General features: G+C 38.4%; 1 protein-coding gene across 2 annotated transcripts; it reads right to left on the reverse strand.

Annotated features, from left to right (window-relative positions):
- Positions 1-120: 120 nt before the first annotated feature.
- Positions 121-19277, reverse strand: GJE1 (gap junction protein epsilon 1). Of its 2 annotated transcripts, XM_054023121.1 has the most exons (4): positions 19250-19277; positions 7123-7289; positions 5206-5388; positions 121-4094 (listed from the first exon to the last, which is right to left on the reverse strand). In XM_054023121.1, the coding sequence occupies exons 2-4, from the start codon at positions 7159-7161 to the stop codon at positions 3699-3701; spliced, it is 618 nt and encodes a 205-aa protein (XP_053879096.1). In that variant the 5' UTR covers positions 7162-7289; positions 19250-19277; the 3' UTR covers positions 121-3698. The 2 variants fall into 2 exon arrangements, with proteins under 2 accessions (XP_053879096.1, XP_053879095.1); XM_054023120.1 differs by lacking the exon at positions 19250-19277 and having other exon boundaries at positions 7123-7378.
- Between the last annotated feature and the right edge of the window lie 3184 nt (positions 19278-22461).

A 22461-nucleotide genomic window follows, 5' to 3' on the forward strand; every position in this document is an offset into this window, starting at 1 on the left:
TTGATAGAACTTCATATTTTTCATTCCGTGCAGTATTTATCTCCGCTCTTGTGCAGTAATACATTTCATACACAGAGATGTAATTACATTTTAATGCATGGGAAAGGAGCACTCCAGATATCCAACTGAAAGTACATCTACAACATTTGCTGCTTCCATTTACATTAAGAAAATACTTGTTGCCTCTGGTAGAATATTCTTCATAATTATATTTAACTCTAAACCACATAAATCACCTTCACAGAGGAGCAAGCCTATGTAAAACAGAGTTTGAAAATGGCTTGAGAAATGCATTCTGGGCCCAATTCTTCACTCCTTACAGAGGCAGAACTACAATTTAATTCAATGGGAGTTTTTCTTGATTAAGAAGTGTGGGGTTGCATCCTATAGAAGGAGGATTATTAAGCAAGTTAAAATGCCTTAGGGCATTTTATACAACAACTTATGCAGTTGAACAAAGTACATGTAGTGTTTAGAATGAGAGCTGGTGAAAAAAATCTTATTTTCTAGATCAAAGTGTCTCCTGTTTGCGTTGTAATGATACAATTTGTACAAATGTATTCAATCAATTTATTTTCTTGTTAAAGTAGCAGCTTCCCATAATGATTTCAACAAATAAAATAGAATATTTTGACTATTATATTATGACATATATTCTACACTACTTCTCCTCATGTAATGAAATAATGTAAAATAATATAAAATGAAAACAAAATTTTGTTTTGAAACAAAAATACAATTTTTTTTTTCAAAAATGGATTTTGCATACAGTTTTCTTTCAGAATTTCTGTTTTGCAGGAAATTTCAGAAATGGCTTGGTTTTGGAATGAAAACAAATTTCAAGATTTCAAAATTTCTTTCAAAATTCCAAGTTTTGAGTATCCTAGGCTAGGAAATGCTGTGGTCTAGAGACCAGGTAATGGCCTGTGGTTTATAGGACCTGGGTTCTATTTCTGGCTCTGCAGAGTGACTGCTTGAGCACTTTTCTTTGCCTCAGTTTCCCCATTGCTTAAAGTGGGGATACTCGTACTGTCCAGCTCTCCTTTGCAAAGCACTTTGAGATCTATTGATGAAAAGTGCTATATAGAATCTAGGAATTATTAGTATTTGTAATTAACATGAGGTCAGCTGGTCTATTTGGAAAGCATTTGAATTTCATCACTTAAACAGAAATATGAAACACTAGGGAAAAACACTGACAAAATTGTAATTAATGATCTATATTTCGTGTACACAGATGAACTGGGTTGTCAATAGTCACACATATTTTTATACATAAAAAGATTTATTGTACCTGAGATTACAAATTTAATTTGGAAAGAACAGATCCTGTATATATGTAAAAACAGCTGGATGGATATTTGATATATACAACAAAAATAAGTATGTATATATTGACCAAAGTACATGTTATATTAGGCAAGCAACAAACAGGGGCAGTCCCTCCACCCTTGTAGTATTTCCAAATATCAAATAAATAATTAGTTAAGTGTGTTTGACCAAAGATATCACATTCATTTATGATATTAAGACAAGAAAAACATCATTTGTTTCCATGGGAAGAGTCAAAAGATTAACCTATAGTACAAAAAAATATTAGAATTTAGGATCTCATCATTAGCCAACTCAAAAAAGCATATAGAACTAGGTAACCTGTACACAGTTTGGATCCATATGAGTCCAACAGCGACCAAATCCTGCATGCTTTACTCACTTGAAGTCACTGGGACTACCTGTGTGGGTCATGATTACAAGATTTGCAGAACTGGGCCTGTTGGGACAACTCACATGAATAAAGTGAACAGGATTTGGCCTAAGCTTACTGTAAAAGTTGTATACCGATTCCCCACAGAGTTTTCAAAGATAAATTAACTCTGAAAGACCCTTTAGCCTGTATGTTTTACAGCAACTTTTTGTCTGCTCTTATTTGTTAACTTTTAGTTTGTCTTTTTTTAATAAGTTAAATTTCTTAAATAAGTTAAGATTTCCCCCCCCCATTTTATTCTCAGCACTATGAGCCTCATCCAGTGCCCACAGAAGACAATAGAAGGACTCCCATTGACTTCAGTGGGCACTGGACCAAGACCTAAGGTCAGTTTAATTCAAGAGAATGTGTCAGAATGTTTTTTGTTGTTGTTGTTGTTTTCTTGTTTTCTTGTTGAGACTTCATTGAAAGTAGGCACACTGGAATATGAAATTGAGGAGTTTTTTTTATTTAGCTCCTACGGACCATGATGAAGTAGGCAAGAGAGGTTAACTTTTAGAAATCAGAACTGAGGGGTAAGAAATCTTCAACAAACAAAAAAACCTAGGTGATTATTAGTACTCTAACTGTAAACATTTTAAAAGGAAAACTACCCTTTTCTTTCTGTCCAGTCTCCAAGAAAGAAGATTAATTTTCATGTTAAAATTTCCATTAATTATGAGATGGAAACTGGAGTGCAAGAGAAGATAGACTTTTATAGAAAATATATCATAAGTGTAAATTATAAAAATACACTTAATTCTGGGAATATTTCTAATGCACAGAATATTTATGATTATTTTTATTTAAAGTAGTATATAGTGCCATGGGTGAGCAGAAGTGGCATGGCAAAAAAAAAAAAAAATCTACAAGATCCAGTCCTTCAGGCCATACTCAGGCAAAACTGTCATTGAAATCAATGCACGACTGGGCCCACAAGCAGCAGTGTCATCTTGACAGCTCTTTTGAAATTTTCTATTCAAAAATTTAAAAAAAAGGGCCTGTTCCTCGCCTCACCATATAATGAATATGTATGAATTGTTAAAGGTTACGCATCTGAGGCAAGTTTGGGATCTGTACACTTTTAGTTCATAAGCAAATATAAGCCATAAATATAAGCTCTCATTCATTACAAAAAAAAAGGAAGAGGGGCTAAGTTTTATCTTAAATATAAAGATGAGCAGGGTGGGGGATTCAAGGAAGCACAAGCTAGCTTTTGTTTTCAAAAGGAAATTTACATCTAGTATTGGACACAGATAAAATAGGTTTGTCTGTTGCAAGCTAGGTTTAGACATTGGTTCATACTAAAATCACAGCACAACCAGGAGTCTTAGTGAAGGCCAGGGATATGGTTGTTCAGGAATCAGGTTGCAATGGTAGAGCTGCTTGGGGACATTTTAGAGCATTTTCTTGTACCATGTCAGGCATTACCTAAGCATTAAAGCTCACTTCATGAGCATTAAAATTCACTGAATCAAAGGTTAATCATGAGAGCATTTATGTAGTTTGGAATGGCTTTCCCCTGCAGATTAATAATCACTCAATTTAAAAATAAACTTGTTCCAAATGCATGTGTGCAGTTAAGTAGCAAGTTCCAACAAGGGGTAAGTGTAAAAAAAAAAAAAAAATTCTCCCAATCCCTCACCAAATTGCTTTAAATGGCATTGAAGTGGCATTCATTCACATGTGTCGTTTCATTCACTTCAGTCTATACATGTGAGTAAGGATTATTCACACGAGTAAATGTCTTTTGGATCTGGCCCTTAGTTATGTATTTGACAACAGTAATATACAAAAAGCGCATGTAAGGGGAGTTCCTATACAAAATTGCAGAGGTGTACAAAAAGTGGTTTTTGTTTCATACTGAGATCTCCATTGTACATAAAAAACCCACCACACACAACTGTCAGAACAGATGGCACATAAATAGGAGTAATTCAATATGACAACAGTGTCACTGATTATTTAAAAAACCCAGCCTCCTACATAAGATCTCAAAAATCTCAGCAACACACAACACCACTGTAATCACAGTAAAAGTGTACATAGCAATGAGGAAAATTGTCTTTTCAAAGTGTTCCGGCACCATGCATCTGGTAATATTAAACTTTTTGTCAAGGGCTCCTGCATCACACCTGTAGAGTGGGTTCACTTGGAAGCCAAAGAGATGACTCTGAAGCCAAAAAGCCACAACTTCAAGGACAATCCTTAACAGAACAGAGAGGATATAAAAAACAGTATAGGTGGGCTTTTGGAGGATATCTTCCTGATCGATGTTTCTACATGCAGCATAAAGATGAAACACTGCTCCAGGTACCAGAACCGTCACTAGCTGTAATGCCCAGAATACCTAAAGTGTAGCAGAGACTTTGCTGTCAGATCATGTACAACTACCCTGTGCCAGTTAAAACAGGCACACATCCAAATTTCTTGTGAGAAGATTTTTTTTATATTTATGATATACATTAAAAACAATTAAAAAATCATTTAAGATAAGAACAATCACCATTACATATTATTCCAGTTTTACAGTTCGTTTACATGTAAACATTCTTTTACTTGAATAAAGTAGGTTACAGTCAATACATCTTGGGACTATATACCCTTATTCACATGCAAAGTCCTTATTTGTCTGTATAATTCTAGCTATAGACACTTATATGGCTCTTATCACCAAAGTATGAGGCCCAGATCTTCAAAGGTGTTTAGGCTCCTAACTTCCACTGAGCTCAGTGGGACTCAGGAAGTAAGCGTAAGTTAAAAGCCTTTGCAGATCTCAGCCTGAGTGCTTCACAATCACTGAGGGATTTTATCCTCATAACACACTGAGTGTAAGTTAAATGTTATCTCTCTTTTCTTTTACAGGTGGGGGTACTAAGGCAGATGAGGGGAGACCTGCTGAAGGTCCAACAGAAAATCTATAGCTGAACCAGGAATCAAACACTGGTCTTCTGAGTATCAAGCTAATGCCCTCTCTACTAGGCCAACCTTCCTGTTTGTTTTATAGTTACTGAAATGATCTAGGTGAACAAGGATGACTTGCATGTGTAAGGGGTTACAGAATCTGGCCCTTATTGTCTACAAATATTTCCAAGTTAGAGAATGCTATTTATGATCCTGCAACCTTTATTCACATGAGTTGAAATCAGTCTGACTACTTGCAAGGGTAACGATGGCTCATGTGAATGAAGGTTAAAAGATCAGCCCCTTACTTTGTCACAAATGGAAGTTTATTACAGATACCAGGGAGTGGCTTGCTGCCTTCCTAAACGGTGTCAGGGAGATCTCAGGGACTGGCACCAGTCCACAGACCGGTTGCTGAAAAATACTGGTTTAAATTACCCCACATTCAGTTTAATTACTACTCTTTATGTAAAATGGGGAAATGAATTTACTTTAATTTTATGAACGCTTTATCTATTTTCTAAATAATTGGTTGTTTCAATTAAAAGAAAATTTACCTGAGGAGTTATGGGCCTGAACTGGTTGTAACAGAAGAGATTAACCTCCCTCTTGTCTGGCTCACAGCTGAAGTGCAAGGCCTCATTTCCATAAACTGCAAAGCCCAAAACGCCAAGGAAAAACATTCGAACTGAGCCAAAGAAAAGGGTATGGAACTGACCAATCACTGTTGGAGGCCTGAGCTGTAACAGTCACAGGATTATGCAGCAGGAAAGACAAAGGCAAAGATGAACAAAGTTATTCTTCCAGTTTCAGGTTAGGTAGAACATTTATTTCAGGTTTTAAAACACCCTTCTCACTCCTTTTTCTCCTTTTTAAAATAACTATTATACAAAAGGTGTTGTGTACATTAAACCAAATAGTGGCTTGAAATATAATCAAAGTCCTTGTTATTGTTAGGGACTGATTTTACTTACTATTTCTAGTACCCTCATTTATATTATGTCTGTCAGTTATTCTGCTTAACAACTACGCTTTTCTGATTTCAGTAGTGGCTTTACATATCAGCTACATTCATAAAACTCAGTATTCTACAACTACAGACATGTTAGGCATATTGAAAAGGAATCCTTCAATAAAGTGTCAATCAATTTTTATTATCTATTGATTAAACTAAGATCATTTAATATTTAGTGTCAGAAATTAAACATGTAGACTTCTCAAAAGTGGCATTGCTAGGAACTAGGCTAGGAAGTGTTACCTGTTTGCACTATTACTTTGAGTATTAGTGCTACATCTTTATTTTGTTAGGAAAGCAGGGGTTATGTAGTTTTTAAAGTCTGCCTTTGCAGAGAATGCTATTCTGTTTCTCCATATTTGATTATCAGAACTTTCATCTCCACCCATGTATATTTGTCATGATAAAGAAAGCAAATTATTTATTTCCCCAGCACCTCTCCTTTCATTATTCACTTAATACTCACACATCCTTCATAGAAGTTCTTGATGTAATTTAAAGACATGTCTTGGAAGATGTTATCCTAGTGCAATTGTGGCGTAATTCATGCCCCTCATTGCCAATTTGCTGTCATCAGACTCCGTCTGATGCTATTGCTCTCTCATGACCCTTGCTGTACAAAACACTTGTCACTGCACATTTCACTTTTTATCTCTGGGGCCCCAATCAACCTTACTCTTTCAGGACAAAAAAAAAAAAAAAAAAAAAAGCCCAAACAAAAGCAGGGTACATGTGGTTTGCCTAATAATCCCCCATGAACGCAGTCAGCAGAAACGTCCAACACCATAACACAGTCACACAATAGGCCGGGGAACATGCAAGTGGCAATGAGCTCCCAACACCACTGTGCTACTTGAGAACTAAAGTAACACACAAAAGTGCTCCTTAGCGGTTTCAATCCCGGTGGGCTCCTATGAGCTACTCATTCTTTGTGCTCACGTTATTCTCACAAATGAAATCAGTGAAAACGTAGGAAACATTGAAGCGTCTCACGCACAGGGATCTGCCTAGCAAACAGCAGCTGGAAGGGACTCTCTTCTAAAGTGAAATCCTGGGGTGGGCGAGGCAAGATTACTTCTTACATCTGTCTTCTCCCGGCGCCTTTCTGCTCACTCGCAAACAGGAGTTACGCTGGTCCTTCTGAGAATCACTAATAAGATCCACCCCATTTGCTAACACGAGCCTCCTCCTTACAGTTCCCCCCCAACCCCCTCCCACACTATATTTCACCTTTCCAGCTTTCCCCTCTCTGTAGTCCCCCTCTAGCCTGACCCATCCAGAGATTTCAAGTGGGGGCTAGGAAAAGCAGCGCAAGATGCATTTTCCGGGCTGCACAGCAGCCCGAGGACGCAGAGGCATGCGGGACTTTCCCCTCCTTCTCGAATGGAAACCAACTTTTCTGCAGACCTGGACCTAGTGGAAAGTAGCAACAACCGCAATGAGACGGTGTAGTACGCACCAGCCGCAGCCCCGGCGTTGTGTTGTTGGGGCGCCCCATTCACTTGGCGCTCAAGTCAGGAGCTGCTGTTGGATCCCGCTTCTCCGCGGCAGCCAGCTGGGTCCGTCCAGGGAGAGGAGCAGGGACCATCCTGGAAGAAAGCTGCTGTCCTGCCAGGAATGCCTCGCCTGCCCAGCGCGCGCACACCAGGGAGGGAGAGAGATCTGCTGTCAGCGCACCAATAATCACCCACAGCCCAATGAGTCGCTCCTCCCTGCCTCGCTCCCACCTCAGTCAGCAGGGGCTACTGCGCACTCAAGCTCAAATTGCTCTAGCGGGGGGAGAGAAAGCTGGATCTACCTGCCGATTTCTGCCTCCAAGTGTCCCACATTCCACGGCTTAAATAGAGACCACTCTGTCTCTCAGCCACTCAGACTGAATTGGAACTCAGCAAGTCCTTGTACAACCTACTGCAACCTCTCCCTATTTATGAAACATCTCGGATCAAATAATTGTGTCTAGCACTTTGTTATAATTATTTAGACTAAATATAGGTAACAGTGTTGCTGTTTCACGCGTCTGTTTGTCACGCTCAAATATCTGTACAATGTGCATCTCCTTTTTCTCATTCAAGATCAGGTCATAATTTTCTTATCAGAAAGAAAATAGAATTAATGAAGTCCCGTGCTGAACCGAAATTCTGTTTGAGTGGTAGTCAGGACAATCCTGGCAGGCTGCAAAGAAGAGTTTTAATATAAAAAGAAAAGTTACACATCTCTGCCCGTTTCCATATTATAAATACATTTCCGCATTACTTAAATTCACATTAAGCAGGGCTGATGGCTTATTAATATGATTTAAATGACAACATTTGTAGCTTAATAACTTAATTTTTTTAATAGGTGAGTGAAACATAACAGGAACTTGTAAATAAACCCACATTTGAAATGATACATGCCAAAAAGCTTCAGATCTAAGACCTTAAATTCAATTAGACAAAAACTGTAAGTCATTGAATACTTACTAAGTATAAGTAACAATATTTATTATTTGCATAGCACCTCAAGTGTGCTACATAATTTAAAGAGCACCGGAAGGACATGGAACTGCCCCTGAACGGTTCAGTTTTAAGTATAAGATATAACGCGTGATCAAACATTTTTACATATCCTAACAAGTGAATTTTGAAGAGCAGGAAACAAGGGATCGGAAGCTTTAGGGTGAGACGTAAAGAGGGTGAGAAGGAGATCAGAAGCCAGAGGAAGGAAGGGCAGACAATGAGAGTTGGAAGAAGGTGATCACAGACTTCAGAACAAGGTGTTTTTAAATAGGAGTATCGCATTTTTGTGTCACTTAAATGAATATGGGATGTTTATCATCTTCCAGTTTTGACATTTTGAACAATGAACACTTGCATGCTGAGCTGATGTAAAACTGTTATCATGCCTGCTTTACACTCACTCTGCATAAGTGCAAATAACGACACAAGCTGCAGGGCAGGGGAGAACCAAGCCCCATATTTTTCTGGATATCCCTCTGTCCCTTCACTTTCCCCTCCCTCTCTGCCTAATCCCTTAGTTTAGTCTCCGTCAACCCCTTTCCCTTAAATCCATCTCTCTCTCCATAAAATATATTCATCCACTCACTAAGTATTAGTGATAGGAGCAGGTACTATTTGACTGATCTTGATTTGCTCTTAATTTTCACAAATGGGGAAATAACCCTGGGGAGGATTTTTTGTTGTTGTCTCAATTTCCAAGCAACTGCAATGGTACCAGGCCTTGCAGTTTCCTTTACAAAACACCATTTTCATGTTCAAGTTTGTCCTAAGGCATTTCTTTTTCAGAAAACACCATGTCTAATATCCATTAAAGAAATTAAAATTGGAGAAAAACCTGATTGAGGATCCTCAAAGGCCATCAGAACAATATCTGGAAACTTGAATGTTCTTGGTTCATTTTTAGAAGACTAGTTACCTCACAAATAATATATTTTCCATTACATTTTATTAATGTCATTGCAATCCAGTCTGTTTTGGCTACATCTACACTAGGAGCTAGGAGTGTGATTCCCAGCTGGCATAGATATACCAGTGCTAGCTCTCATCCAGCTAGCTTTATAGTAGTGTAGCAGCGGTAGCAAAGATTAATGATGTCCAATACATCCCAAGGGGTCCTGGCTGGTTTGTACTCCCTGTGGTTAGCCCTTGCCCCAGTTCCCAGTGCTACTGGCTACACTATTATTTTTAGCATAGTAGCTCTGAGAGCTAGGGGGCGTATGTCTACAGGAGCTGGGAATCACACCCTGGGCTCCAGATGTAGAAGTAGCAAGTGATATTATTCTGGGTATCACTTCCTAGCTGTTACAATTATGTGCACAGAAGCACAGCACAGTCATTAAAATTATTTTGCTTGGATTATGTTGGCGGCTGCAACAAAAAATGACTCAAAATGATGACTCTCTAGTCTCTATAAGAAGAAGATTCCCTAAAACTGTTGCAATTCCATACATCTAGTCCATATTCTGTCCATAGTTTGACATCCCTCGCCCGCGCCGCTTCCCGCTGCCCCCATTGGTCCGAGACAGTGAATCGTGGCCAATGGGGGCCGCGATCGGTCGAACCTGCCGTGTCAACAGGTAATTAAACTGGCCTGGCCCGCCAGGGTGCTTACCCTGGCGAGCTGCGTGCCAAATGTTGCCGACCCCTGGTCTAGGTAAAGCATTTTTGTCTTCATAATGATAATAATCAGTATCCAGTGAACATATCTCATTAAGAGGAATCAGCAAATTGTCTTTTTGTAGGATATTGTGCTTTATGCAATATTTTGTGCTTTGCTTTGACACTCTTTATAGCACCAGTGTCTATATTAAGTAGTAACTGAATGGGAAAATTGTACCATTGTAACCACAGAGCAGTTAATTTTTCTATCTTATATTGGCCGGTATTTTTGGACCCACAGAATGCGACTTATAGGTTCCCTCTCTTTCGGTCATGTAAATTCTCTTTTTCATGAGCGCCCTACCCTGGTGATAGATCATAAGTAATATGCTCTTTTATTATATAATATTATGACCAAAACTTATTTCATGGATTGTTGCATGTTTGATGAATTGTGAGCATCAGTGGTAATCTCCTATATGTCAAAGTTCACGTAACAGTTATCTCCAGTAACCATTTTTTGTAGACAGTACATTGGTAGTACCATTTCTTCCATTGATATTTCTGTTCCTTCAGACTGCTGTTTTAGAACTGCATAGAAGCATTCATAAATATTTCTTGTGATTCTGGTATTCTAGTTTACAATATTTATTTTGTCAAAATTGATATTTCATGAAAAAAAATGTTTTAGTCAAAATGGCAAAATTTTCTATCCAGTTCGACTTAAAGACATGCTCTAATTCAGCCACAGCTATTAGACTTGAAGTCCTATGGCCTGTACTATGCATGAAGTAAGACTAGATGATCACAGTGGTCCCTTTTGCCTTACAATTTCTGAATCTATGAAAACTGTGTGTAACAAATGTTCCTGTACTTTACTTAATTTTTGATTCTGTGCTAAAATCTCCATAGTTTAAGATGTAATTTTGTCCAAAGATGTATCAGTTAATGCAAGAATACTTATCACAACCACCAGTCATTATCTTCTGGGGAAAACCTCTGAAACACATCCCCACATGGTGGATCAGTAACTAATTTCGGACCCTCAGAACAGTTATATACCTCTCCCACTGTAAAAGGAATAGCTCTCTTGTAGTAATAAAATCATACTGTAGATCCAGAGATTCCACAAAGATTTCTGCAGGCCTGTTGCTGAGGGTCACTGGCCCTCCCCATCACTCACCAATTGCACTCACGACAGGAAGTTAGTCTTGATTCAGTACTCCGATATTTTTGCTATATCCATGCAGTTGCTTACTGCTGTCTATGTTGACATTACTTCTTTGGATTCATAACTTCTCTCACCAGACCACTTGAACTTTTCTTCTGGGCCCTGAATGCTGTGTCTTCTCCGCTACTTATTCTTTACCAAGCAGCCTTTTCCTTTTTCCTCTAGATTCTGTCTGTCATCTGAAGGTAGAATTCAGACTGTTCCCCCAGCACCTTAGTACAGGTTCCCCTGATGTCTCCTTTTTAAGTACAGGTTCCCATTTGAATCTTTTACTCTCTTACTTCTTCTTCTAGTGCCATATGACCTAACCTAGGCATCACCAATATGCCTGCCATAGGCCATTCCTTTCCAATCTGGCCCCATACTCCACATGCCCCTTTGAAACAAATCTATCCCTATCCCTTTATCAACATTGCACTATTCAATATTTCTAGTCCGTCTGTCAGTAATAAATGCCCCATAATTCACAATCATGCTATCTTTTACCCCTTCCACATTTCTTCCTTCATTGAACCTTGCCTGTCCCCCCTGTCTCTTGAAAAATGTATGCTCTGTTTGCAATGCATCTCTTCTCACACCCTTCTCTGCTGCACAGTCCCCTGCTTACATTCTCATATATCCCTGCTGCTGTGCATGCTTTCCTGACCCCAGGTCCTGCTCTCCCCTGCCCATAGTGCCATTGGTTCACTCTTTCCATGTTCCATGCGCATGTGGCCCAGCTGTTGGATTCCTTTGTCCTCCACACATATCAGCTTACTACAGACCTTTTAAAAGTCAATCAAGGGGCCCATTGGTGGCTTCTATGTGTCTGCCAGTACTAGTCCCCCTGGTGCCTGTGGTCTATGCTCCCTGAAAGTGGATCCTATTCCCCCATTTATGTAGCATCAGTCCCAGGATTTGCTGGCTCACTAGGAGTGGCTGGATGTGTTCTTTACTGAGGCAGTGAAATATGAAGCCTTGTGAGCAAAAATAGGCAGGATCTTGCATGATACATACCTTGGATATAGATTTTGGCAGCTCTGTGGCAACACGACATGTTTGGATCCAGGTTTATTTGGTGCAGTAGATGCAGCAGGATGTATGCTCTGTTTACACAGTGGAATGTGTGGGGGGGAAGGGGGAGAGGGTAGGTGCCAAAATTGGCAAAATGAATCTCCCAGCTCTGGGTTTTGTGACACTGGTCTATACCAGTGTCTGCAAAATTTGGTGTGATAGGAGTTGCTGGACATGGTCTGTAGTCAGGCAGTAGAATTTGGGGGCTTGGGTGCAAAAAATGGTAGGGTCTGACACATTCCATGTGTGTTTCATAATGAGTGAGTATCCATAATTCCTCATATAGTGTTAATGTATACATTTCACAATGGTGTTAATCAACAGGGTGTCATTAATTTCATAAAAGATCTTACTTGATACACTTGCATAATTTAGTAATATTGCATACAATCAGTTGATTCAATTATTTACCATCTGAGGTTCAGACCTAGCAACGTACTATCTCCCCCACATGCTAGGTTGATGGCTTTGTTTACCTTTTATGTAAATTTACCTTCATTGCCTCTGCCTGATGACCAGGTGGGTCAGACAAACAAATACACATTCCTCTGTCCAGGGCAGATTGGGTTTATGCTTGCCCAACTCATTTTAAGAATATAATTCTAACACATATCCATAACTCTTTGTGCAATCCCGTACATACACCATGGAAGAATATTAATGATCAGAGTTAAGTTTTCCAAAGATATCTTATATGACACCTTTTAAATACAGATTATGACAACAATGTGTAGTGAGTATGCCAGGCCTAACAAGAGGTGCTGACATAGGGTAATGAATCGCTAATGGGCCACTGTGTCACATATACCCAACATGGAAATACAACATTTTCAAAAAGTATAAGCCCACAAATTAGCACTAGCACTACAATTGCATGCACAAGTCATGCAGAAGAATAAATAGGCATATAATTAGCCATTTGAAAATGACACTCTAGTAAGAGAGCACACAACCCTGGATATGCTTTTCACATGTGTTTCAACTCAAAGCTAGATCCTAATACACAGCTCAGGTACCTAGGCTAGCAACATGATGAGAAGTAGCTTTCCTCTCCCACAAAGACTACTGAGCTGTATTGAATTACACAGAGGTTACTCCAATCCAGTGACCAGAGTAGCCTTTGCAATACCTTTTGCAGCCCTCAGCAGGGAGAGAACTGGAGGATCCACTCAACAGTAATCCCCCAGTTTTGCATATGCTCTATCCCTTGCCACCCTCACCTCACTCCACACACACACTTTTTGCCCTATCTGCTGTAGCAGGACCACAGTGCAATATATTTCATGGTTGAAAGTGGGGGGAGGGGGAGCTGGATTTGACCCTTTATGCTTGTGTAATTGCACTTCTCCTTTTTGGAAAGCCAGCCATGAATGCCAGGTGAACTTTTGAACACAGGAGAGTCACAAAGTTTGACAGTTCTGAGAATTAAAAACAAAAGACCAAAGTTATAGTCCAGTGAAAGTATTAGTGGCATTTTTCTCAAGGTTGATTACATCTCTGGTTAATAATCTTCAGTTTTCTTGTCTCTCTAAGTTCCTGTTACATTTTTATGATGCCACTTGTAATATTTTTGACCTCTCAGCAGCTGAGAGAAACATGATAAATACTAATTTCAACAGAATTACACATTCTGCAAGCTCCTTTATTTCTATCACATATTTCCAGTTGTCAAGTCAACCACAGAGTCAGGCTATGCTCACACACACCTCAGACCATGACAAGATATCAGGCTGCCAGTCATTAGAGATGAGTTTAATATTTTTGTCAAATATTTTTTTATCAACATCCGCCTGTTCCAAGATCACAAAAACACACACACACACACAAGAAAAGGAAATTTTATGAACATTTGCTCCTCACCAGTGAAAATGTGAAATTTATTTTTCATGTTGAATGGCTGTGAGAATTTATGACACATTTTCTTGTTACTTTGTTGAATTTCAAGCTGGTTTTGATTGGTCATAAGTCACATGGCTCCTGCTTAATAGAACCTGCCTTGTAGGTTGGATGGTTGGCAGACAGTCATATTGACTTATTTTCTGAGAGGGAGAAGCTATGTGTTTTGACACGGTCATTGGGGCGTGGTGGGGGGAAGGAAGGGGAAGATTGGCAGCAGGAAGGGATTCTGTGCTCTTTGAGAGATAGTGTCACTTGTTAACCCCTGCAGGTTCATCCAAGATTTTAGGGAAGCAGGCCCCACTTCACCACACATCTCCAAGACATTGAAGGGGAAAGTGATTCATCCAACAAAGATGCAAGAGTTGGTAGCAGATCAGTAAGCTTGATTGACTTTTAAATGGTCTGTATTAAGGATCAGTACATGTATATTAATAACAATAGCAGAATAACAGAGTTAGATAACATCAATACTTTATATTAATGTGGATTATATTTGTTAAATTTGACTATTATTTTTGATGACCTTGAAGCATTCCAGGCCTGATTCTCATTTATACTGCCTAGCTTCATTACTTTGATAAATTGCTTTTACATCCAACTTAAGGCCCCTTTACACTTAAAGAGAGAGAGATGTAAAGGAGAATCAGGCCATCCAAATTTAATTTCTTACATCCAGTTTTTGTTATTACCTGACATATAAATATCTTTAGTTTACTTTTTGTAACTTTATATCATTTCTCTTCCAATCTAGCAATCTTGTGCCTCCATACTAGGAAATTATGTCCTCAAACTATTTTCCTCTGAAAACTGTAATCAGTTATAGCTCTCAGATACTATAAAAGAAAAACAGCCACTTTTTAACATCAATCATAGCTACTGTCAAGTCAAAGGGAATTGTGAGTACTGTGCATTCTAGGAATCAGGACCTAATTCAATAAATAATTAATAAATAATAATAATATTTTTCCAGGATTAATGACCATGAGAAAAATACCCTAGAATTCAGAAGCTTCAAACCTTCTTATATCTCCTAGGAAAACTAAACCAAACCAGACTGTAAAGCAAGCCACTAAAGGTCCAGTCCTGCAAACACATTGTATATGTGAATAGTTCTTACTCATTTGGGTATTCCCAATGAAATGAAGAATTATTAATAAGAGTTGCAGGATTGTGAATTGAAAAGGTAGGAATAGATATTTTTGTGCTTCCCTCTTATTTCTATATTCATATATAACTTTCTTTACCAAAGCTATTGCTTAACCATAGTACTACTGAGGAATATGTGGCATTATGGTTTAATGCACTAACAAAGCATTTAAGTTGGTGCGCTAAAATTAAGTATGTGCTTAAATCCATCCCTATTCAACAAAGCACTTGTACACATGGTTAACGTCATGCATGTAGTTAAGTCTCATTGACTTCAATTCGATTATTTAATGGGACTTAAACACAAACTAGAAATTACGTGAGTGTTTTACTGAACTGGAGCCCTGAGTTCAAATCCTGGTGTAGGGCTTAAGTGAAAATGAATGTGGTGGCATCATCCTAAATCCCACTTTTGCAGCGCAGAAAATCATTGCACAGTTTGAGCCTGTTCATCATAAATAATAATCTCTTATCAAGAAAGACCCAAAGAATTTTGAGGTGAAGCTGGAATTGCCTAAGTACACACTATCTGGAATATTGCTATGTACCATCTTACTCTATGCCTGGCTCAAGCCAGGGCCATTATTCCCTTACTTTTGTTATTATTTATTTTTAATTGGTGAGAACATTAATCTAGAAAAGAGAAAAATTAAAATTCTGCATAATGCAGAGGACTGCTAATGGATTATCAAAGGCACTAGCCTCTAAAACCACTGATATAAAGGTATCTCTAAGAAACTGGAAGTTCTTATTAATCAACAGGGTTCTTCCATTGACTTCAGCAGGTATCGGATCAGGTCTACTTGACAACCTGTGCAAAATTAGTTCTTGACTTTGATCCAATTATGGTTCACAAGTGTCCTCATAATAAAAGCTGTGCACAGCTGGCAATCTTGTTTTCTCTCTATATATTTTTATCTCAGAATACATATAAAAGTTTCACAAAGAAAAGATTTTCACATTTTAAGCAACAACATAATCTCAGTGAGTTTGTACAATGAGAGTTATTTAATTTTTTTGTAGTTTGTCTGACTCATTGCAATAATAGATAGCTATTGACACCCCTAATCCCCCCCACACACCTCGTTTTGCCTATTGCATCTTTTATCCAAAATAGGTTTGCATCTTGGGATCAATATTTACATGATATTGAGAGGATTAAAGTATGCATCTGCTCTGTATGTTAGCATATTTTTAAAAAAATTAAAAATCATTGGTAAAATGCCTAGGCTTTCCCCTGCTCAAAAATGCAGTTGGAGTTTGATTTATATGCACATAAACAGATTTGAATGCTTATACCTCCAGATTATTCAGTTATCTCAGCACGCTACCTTTCAATTTAGTGTCATTAATACTTATTTCACTTACTCCCTTTAGGCTACATGTCACCAGTGAAAATACACTGTTTAATGTATTCAATAAAATATGTTTTTGTTTGTATTGGTTAGGGCCCTCTTTAAATAAAATAAAAAATAAAATAAAAAGCCACAGTAGGAAAACTCAAATCCATCTAATTTATAACCTGAAAACTATGGAAAAACCATGTGCAAAGGTTATATTTTATTTCCCTAGAACCAGAGATAGGAGTACAAGTTTTATGTATTTTAGAGAAAAGACCCCTAGACAGTATATCTCATAGCTTCCAAGGCTAGTAGGGACCACTGTGATTATCTGTCTGATCTGACAGACTATGGGTACATCTTCACTTACCGGAGGGTCCGGTGGCAGGCAATCGATGTTCTGGGATCGATCCCGGAAGTGCTCGCCGTCGATGCCGGTACTCCAGCTCGGCGAGAGGAGTACGTGGCATCGACGGGGGAGCCTCCGTGCCGCGTCTGGACCCGCGGTAAATTCGGATTAAGGTACTTCGAATTCAGCTACGTTATTAACGTAGCTGAATTTGCATACCTTAGTCCGAAGTGGGGACTTAGTGGGGACCAGGCCTAAACCTTGCCTTTGCTTTTACCATTGGCACTTGACAGAAGACTTACACTATGATATTTCGTTGCCTTCTTCCTTTGATGAGAAGTGAAATAGTTAACTGTTGGCATGTGAGTCAACACTCATTGAGATGAATGGAGCAGTTCACATGTCTCGGTTCTATTATTTCCGGATTTTTGCAAACACAGGCAGACCTCACTGAATCAGTTTCACTTAGTTCATCTTTAAAGGTTTTTTTTTTATCTAACAGCTAGAGACTTAGATCAGGTCTACACTACAGATCTGTATCAGTATAACTACATCACTCAGGAGTGTGAAAAATCTACGCCCCCTGAGCAATGTAGTTATACCGACCTAACTCCCCGTATAGACAGTGCTATGTTGGTGGGAGAGCTTCTCCAGTCATCATAGTTGTGCCTTCACTAAAGTGCTACAGAGGCACAACTGCACCAGTGCAGCTGTACCACTGTAATACTGTACATGAAGACAAATCCTTACTCTTTTTTTAAAAAGTAAAAATTAACATTTATGAGAATCAGTAGTATAGCAAAATGTTATCTGCATACCTGCCCAATTTGAGCCCTGAATCAATATGTATGTTTGTATGCATATTTACAATATATAATATTTATGGTAGGAGTTTAAAAAGTTTGATTATTGCTTGTTCTTTTTTATTACTACCTGAGAACATAATTTAGTTTTGAAATGGCATTTAAATAACAAAGTAATTGTTTAAATTATTTGAATGTCTACAATAATGTTGATATCTGTCCCTGACAGTTCAGTAATAATAATCTATTATGTATACAATCAAAACAAACTAATTCAAACTAAAGCAAAAAGACCCTCTGTAGATGGAATTGTGGGTGAGCGATATTATAATTCTTGTAAATAGAGCTGCCCAGAGCTAGCTTTTCCCCTTCTCCCTTAAAGAGGGAGAAGGGAATTCCACCCCTCTAAGTCTTTTGGACCTAGGCTTACAATATTATGAAGATATGTACAATCTACTCTCTGTGACAACTCATTTTAGTGCAGAGATGGGTGGACTTGGGAGATACTGCAACTGATTTTTTTTTGCCTAGCCAAGAACCCAGCAGAGCGGTTGAGCCCCACACAGGGGGAGTCAAGCCCAAGTAGCATAGTAGAGCCCAGAGCATGCATAATCATATTTTAAATATCCGCACAGTCTACTGAGGGTGGTGACTCAAATGTGTGGAGCCTGGGAAAGTCCCATTGCTAGTTCCCTCTCATTTGACCTTTGCTTTGAATGATTTAAAATTGTTTTCTCATTTCTTCAGAAATTCATCAGTCAGGTGTAACCACAGGCAATGTATTAATCAATCAATCTTTTCTTCTACTCTATCACGCTTTTGTGTTTTATCCTAAGTCAAAAACAAAGATATTTTTTCAAGGAATCTAATCCTTAAAGCCCTGATTCTGTAAACACTTACTGAATCATAGATTCATAGAAATGGAGGGCTTGAAGGAACCTTGTATTCTGAGCTGCAAATTTAGCTAATGGGAGGAGTCCACTTGCATCACTTATCTTCATGGGAGGGCAGGGATGGGACAGCAGAACAACAATGGATTTTGTCCTCTTAAAATGTCCCACAATAGCCTATCTGGTGTTGAAGGACCTTCCCTGTTGGACAGGACATAACACCTTCCATGCAGACCAGCATGTCACACTAATGTCTCTCTCCTGTCTGGTGATTTACACAGTCACAGGGACTCACAATACAAATGCTCAAATATCCCCTTACAATAGGGGACACAGATGTTATAAATGAGATTAATGCATGCAGCAACTCACAAGCATTAAATAAAGTCTAAATATTAAACACATTCTGATACTTCAAATACGTATTTTAATAATACTAACACAAAAGTGAGCCAGACTGATTCCAGCTATGTATTTGGCAGTATTCCACTGAGACATGGGGATGTTGGTATGAGCTGGTACATGGTATGTCAGTATCACGGTAACCTCTTCCAGTGCTTAACTATCTTTAGAGTTAGAATGTTTGTCTAATATCTAACTGAAATATCCATTGCTGCATTCTAAGCTGATTACTTCTTGTTCTAACCTGAATAGACATGGAGAACAATTGATTACCATGTTCTTTACAACATTCTTTTACATAGTTGAAGACTGTTTTCAGGTTCTCACCTCAGTCTTCTCTTTCCTAGATTAAGCATGCCAATTCTTTCAACCTTACCTCACAGGTCATGTTTTTCAAACCTCTGATCACTCTTGTTGCTCTCCTCTGGACTCTTTCCAACTGGTTATGTAAATGGGCTGTCCTACTGAATTCCTCAGTTACTCAATCTGTCAAAATATGCTTTACCTTAAAGTAAAGAAGAAAGACATGGGCTGCTTAGGCTATTTTATTCAGATTTGAGGCGTGCCCTCCACTTCTACTTCCATAAAACGTCCTTGACAAATCAACATAGAAGGCATGCTTTATGCATCATTTTTCAATAGAGTAGTAGAAAAGTAGGGCAGATGCCTTGGATGCCTATACTGAAGTCAGTGGGAGTTTTTCCATTGACTTCAGGGGGTCAGGATTTTATTTTCTGTATTTATTTTTTCCAGCTGTTACTAGTACTTCTGATTATCTGGAGCTTGTCATCCCCTTTATCAGGCTTCCAAGAACTCCACAATACTTGCTCTGACCTTCTGCTTTTTTCTCTTTTAGCTATAAACCATTTATTGATCTTTAAATACTGATAGTTGTCACCAAAATAGTACTTTCTGCCTTGGATAATCTTGCCTTTATTTGAATCTGCTCTGCTTTGGGTGACACCTCTGGGACTTCATGTCTCATCAAAAGTCCATTCTGCTTTACTAGTAGAGAGGCCTGGAATCTAGTTTCCCTTTCAGAAATTCCATTTTAAGATTTAAGAATTCTTTCTTTCTTTACTTGGAATTGGGTTAAAGGGTCGCTAAACTGAGATTCCATGTAAGATTAGAAGAACATAAAACAAGCAACTTTATTTGTTTCAGCATCTTTTTAAACATTTCCATTCATTCTCTGATACAATGTATTGTTAAATTGACATTGTTCTGATGATTTCTATATCAAGGATTTTTTAGCCCATGTCTCTTTCAGAGTACACAGCATTGTTTAACCTATTTAGCTTTAATATTCACACTTGGAGTCTCTTCTTACATTAGATGATTATTACTTTCCTTATCTGGAGACCCATGTCTTTCTAAAATATATTTCACCCAGAATGGTGGATATTTGAGAGATAACACATTCAAGTAGTATGAGAGAAAAGGGCATCTTTCAAGTTATTCCTCTAGAAGAATGGGAAGTTATGCAATTTGTGATTAAATAATATTGTTGCTGTTGTTTGTTTTTTTACATCATGCTTTCAATCATCAAAATCTCCTTTGCATTAGAGGAGTGAGATTATCACGTGGACCTAATAGTTCTTAATGTTCAGATTACAAGGTATGATTTAATCGCCTATGCGAACCTCTGCCTAGAGTGGAGTTTGCGGTCAGACTTGCTGGACAGAAATGAGCTATGTTAAATTGGTCACAGCAGCTACAGATCTACATCCGCTGATATGCACAAGTACCTGTTCCACAAATACGAATAGATGGGAGCTGAATTTATTCCCTGTTTTGAACAGTGCTCAGTAGATGGCGCTTGAGACACACGTGGAATCTATTAGATTCATTCCCATGCCGACCTGTTATTCAGTCCTGTAAAAAGGCTTTTTGTTTTAATGAATGGGCCGATTTGTCTTTTCCCCTTTGGGGAGCGGTACAGCATAGTAAGTGTTTTCAAAGATTAATCTCCCCGCTGTACCGTGATTTTAAATTTCCAATATATATGGCTATGAATGAAAAGTGAGTTTCAACCCTCAGTTACTTTCTTTCTCACCGGAGTTACTAACTTGTTGCAATGTCTCTCTCTCCTCTCCCTAGCTCCCGTTGCTCTGAAACTAACCTATCCATTTTTTCTTGTGTGCCCGTAGCTATAATCTGAAATAAACAACAGTATCAGAAGATATGGATTAACTCCTTTATTTCAACAGTAAATACTAGATAGTCTGAACATCAAGATCTGAGTCCCTTGATTGCTTCCCCTCTGTCCCCCAAGGAAATTAGATTCTTGATATTTGTGGTCTATGTGTTTATCCTTTGAAAGGCACTGGAGGCAAGATCTATCAATTTGTTTCCAACGTGTAAATTACAGATGTCGGACCATATTAATTTCTGTGCTGAGTTTTGAAAATGTGATGGAGGTAAAACTTAAAGGAATTAAAGCAGGACTTTTAGAGGGGGATTTTCAAAGGCACCTGTGTGATTCAGGGTGGGATTCTCAAGCACCTGTGTGATTTAGGAGCATTGACCTGTGCTCTTAAATCACCTAGGCGCTTTTGAAAATTCACCCTTCAATTTGAAGAACATGTTAAAATTTGCCAGGATAAGAATTCTTTAATATATCAGTGTCAGAATGGCGATTTTCCGTAGACTCGCTCTAGTTGAGTCAAGAGGCGAGGGGCTGCTTGGCTAGATTCAGGAGTTAGCACACAAACCACGAATGCAGGATAAAATACCAAGTAAAAACCCTTTCAAATTTGTAAAAAGCAACAAAGGGTCCTGTGGCACCTTTAAGACTAACAGAAGTATAGGGAGCATAAGCTTTCATGGGTAAGAACCTCACTTCTTCAGATGCAAGTGAAGAATTGCATCTGAAGAAGTGAGGTTCTTGCATCTGAAGAAGTGAGGTTCTTGCATCTGAAGAAGTGAGGTTCTTACCCACGAAAGCTTATGCTCCCAATACTTCTGTTAGTCTTAAAGGTGCCACAGGACCCTCTGTCGCTTTTTACAGATTCAGACTAACACGGCTACCCCTCTGATACCTTTCAAATTTGTTGCTTTTAATGCTCAGCTGGCGTTTCAGATTTGACCGGTTCAAGACGACTCAGGTTTTCGAATTTCTCCATTCCCTGGTACGATGAGTGAATTTCTAACCAAGACCAACTTCTCTCTCATTGTCACATGTGATCACCCACATAAATCTGTTGTGAAATACATAAACAATGACAAGCCATCATCCCAAATCACAAGTAAAATGCATTCTCAAAAAAGTCACTAGGGAAGCCATTTATACATTTGGAGGTTAGACAGATTTAACTTTTACTAATTCATTCTATCTTTCTCAATCAGTAGACACCTTACAATAGGAGGAAGAGTGAATAGTGGTTAGAAAACGATCAAGGTAATTTAATATCAGTATTGTGAAAAATGACCTTTACAGAGTTAAAATAAACTCAATTACGTTTATTCTATCAATAATAAACCAGTAATTTAGAGAACTACTCAAGGCAAGAATGTGTGTTCCAGGCTATCTCAATGGAACCGCAATTTGATTTGCTGAAGTGAGACTATAAATCCAATAGGTAAACA

The sequence above is a fragment of the Malaclemys terrapin genome, chromosome 3, assembly GCF_027887155.1.
Source record: "Malaclemys terrapin pileata isolate rMalTer1 chromosome 3, rMalTer1.hap1, whole genome shotgun sequence".
NCBI classification, from domain to species: Eukaryota; Metazoa; Chordata; order Testudines; family Emydidae; genus Malaclemys; species Malaclemys terrapin.

What these genes read in the sequence shown, in the direction of transcription:
- GJE1 (XM_054023121.1), bottom strand. Translation starts at nt 7,161, where the DNA reads ATGGGGCGCCCCAACAACACAACGCCGGGGCTGCGGCTG. An exon ending in CAACGCCGGGGCTGCGGCTG is followed by an intron (nt 5,389 to 7,122) that starts GTGCGTACTACA and finishes TGACTGTTACAG; the next exon opens with CTCAGGCCTCCAACAGTGAT. An exon ending in TCAGGCCCATAACTCCTCAG is followed by an intron (nt 4,095 to 5,205) that starts GTAAATTTTCTT and finishes GCTACACTTTAG; the next exon opens with GTATTCTGGGCATTACAGCT.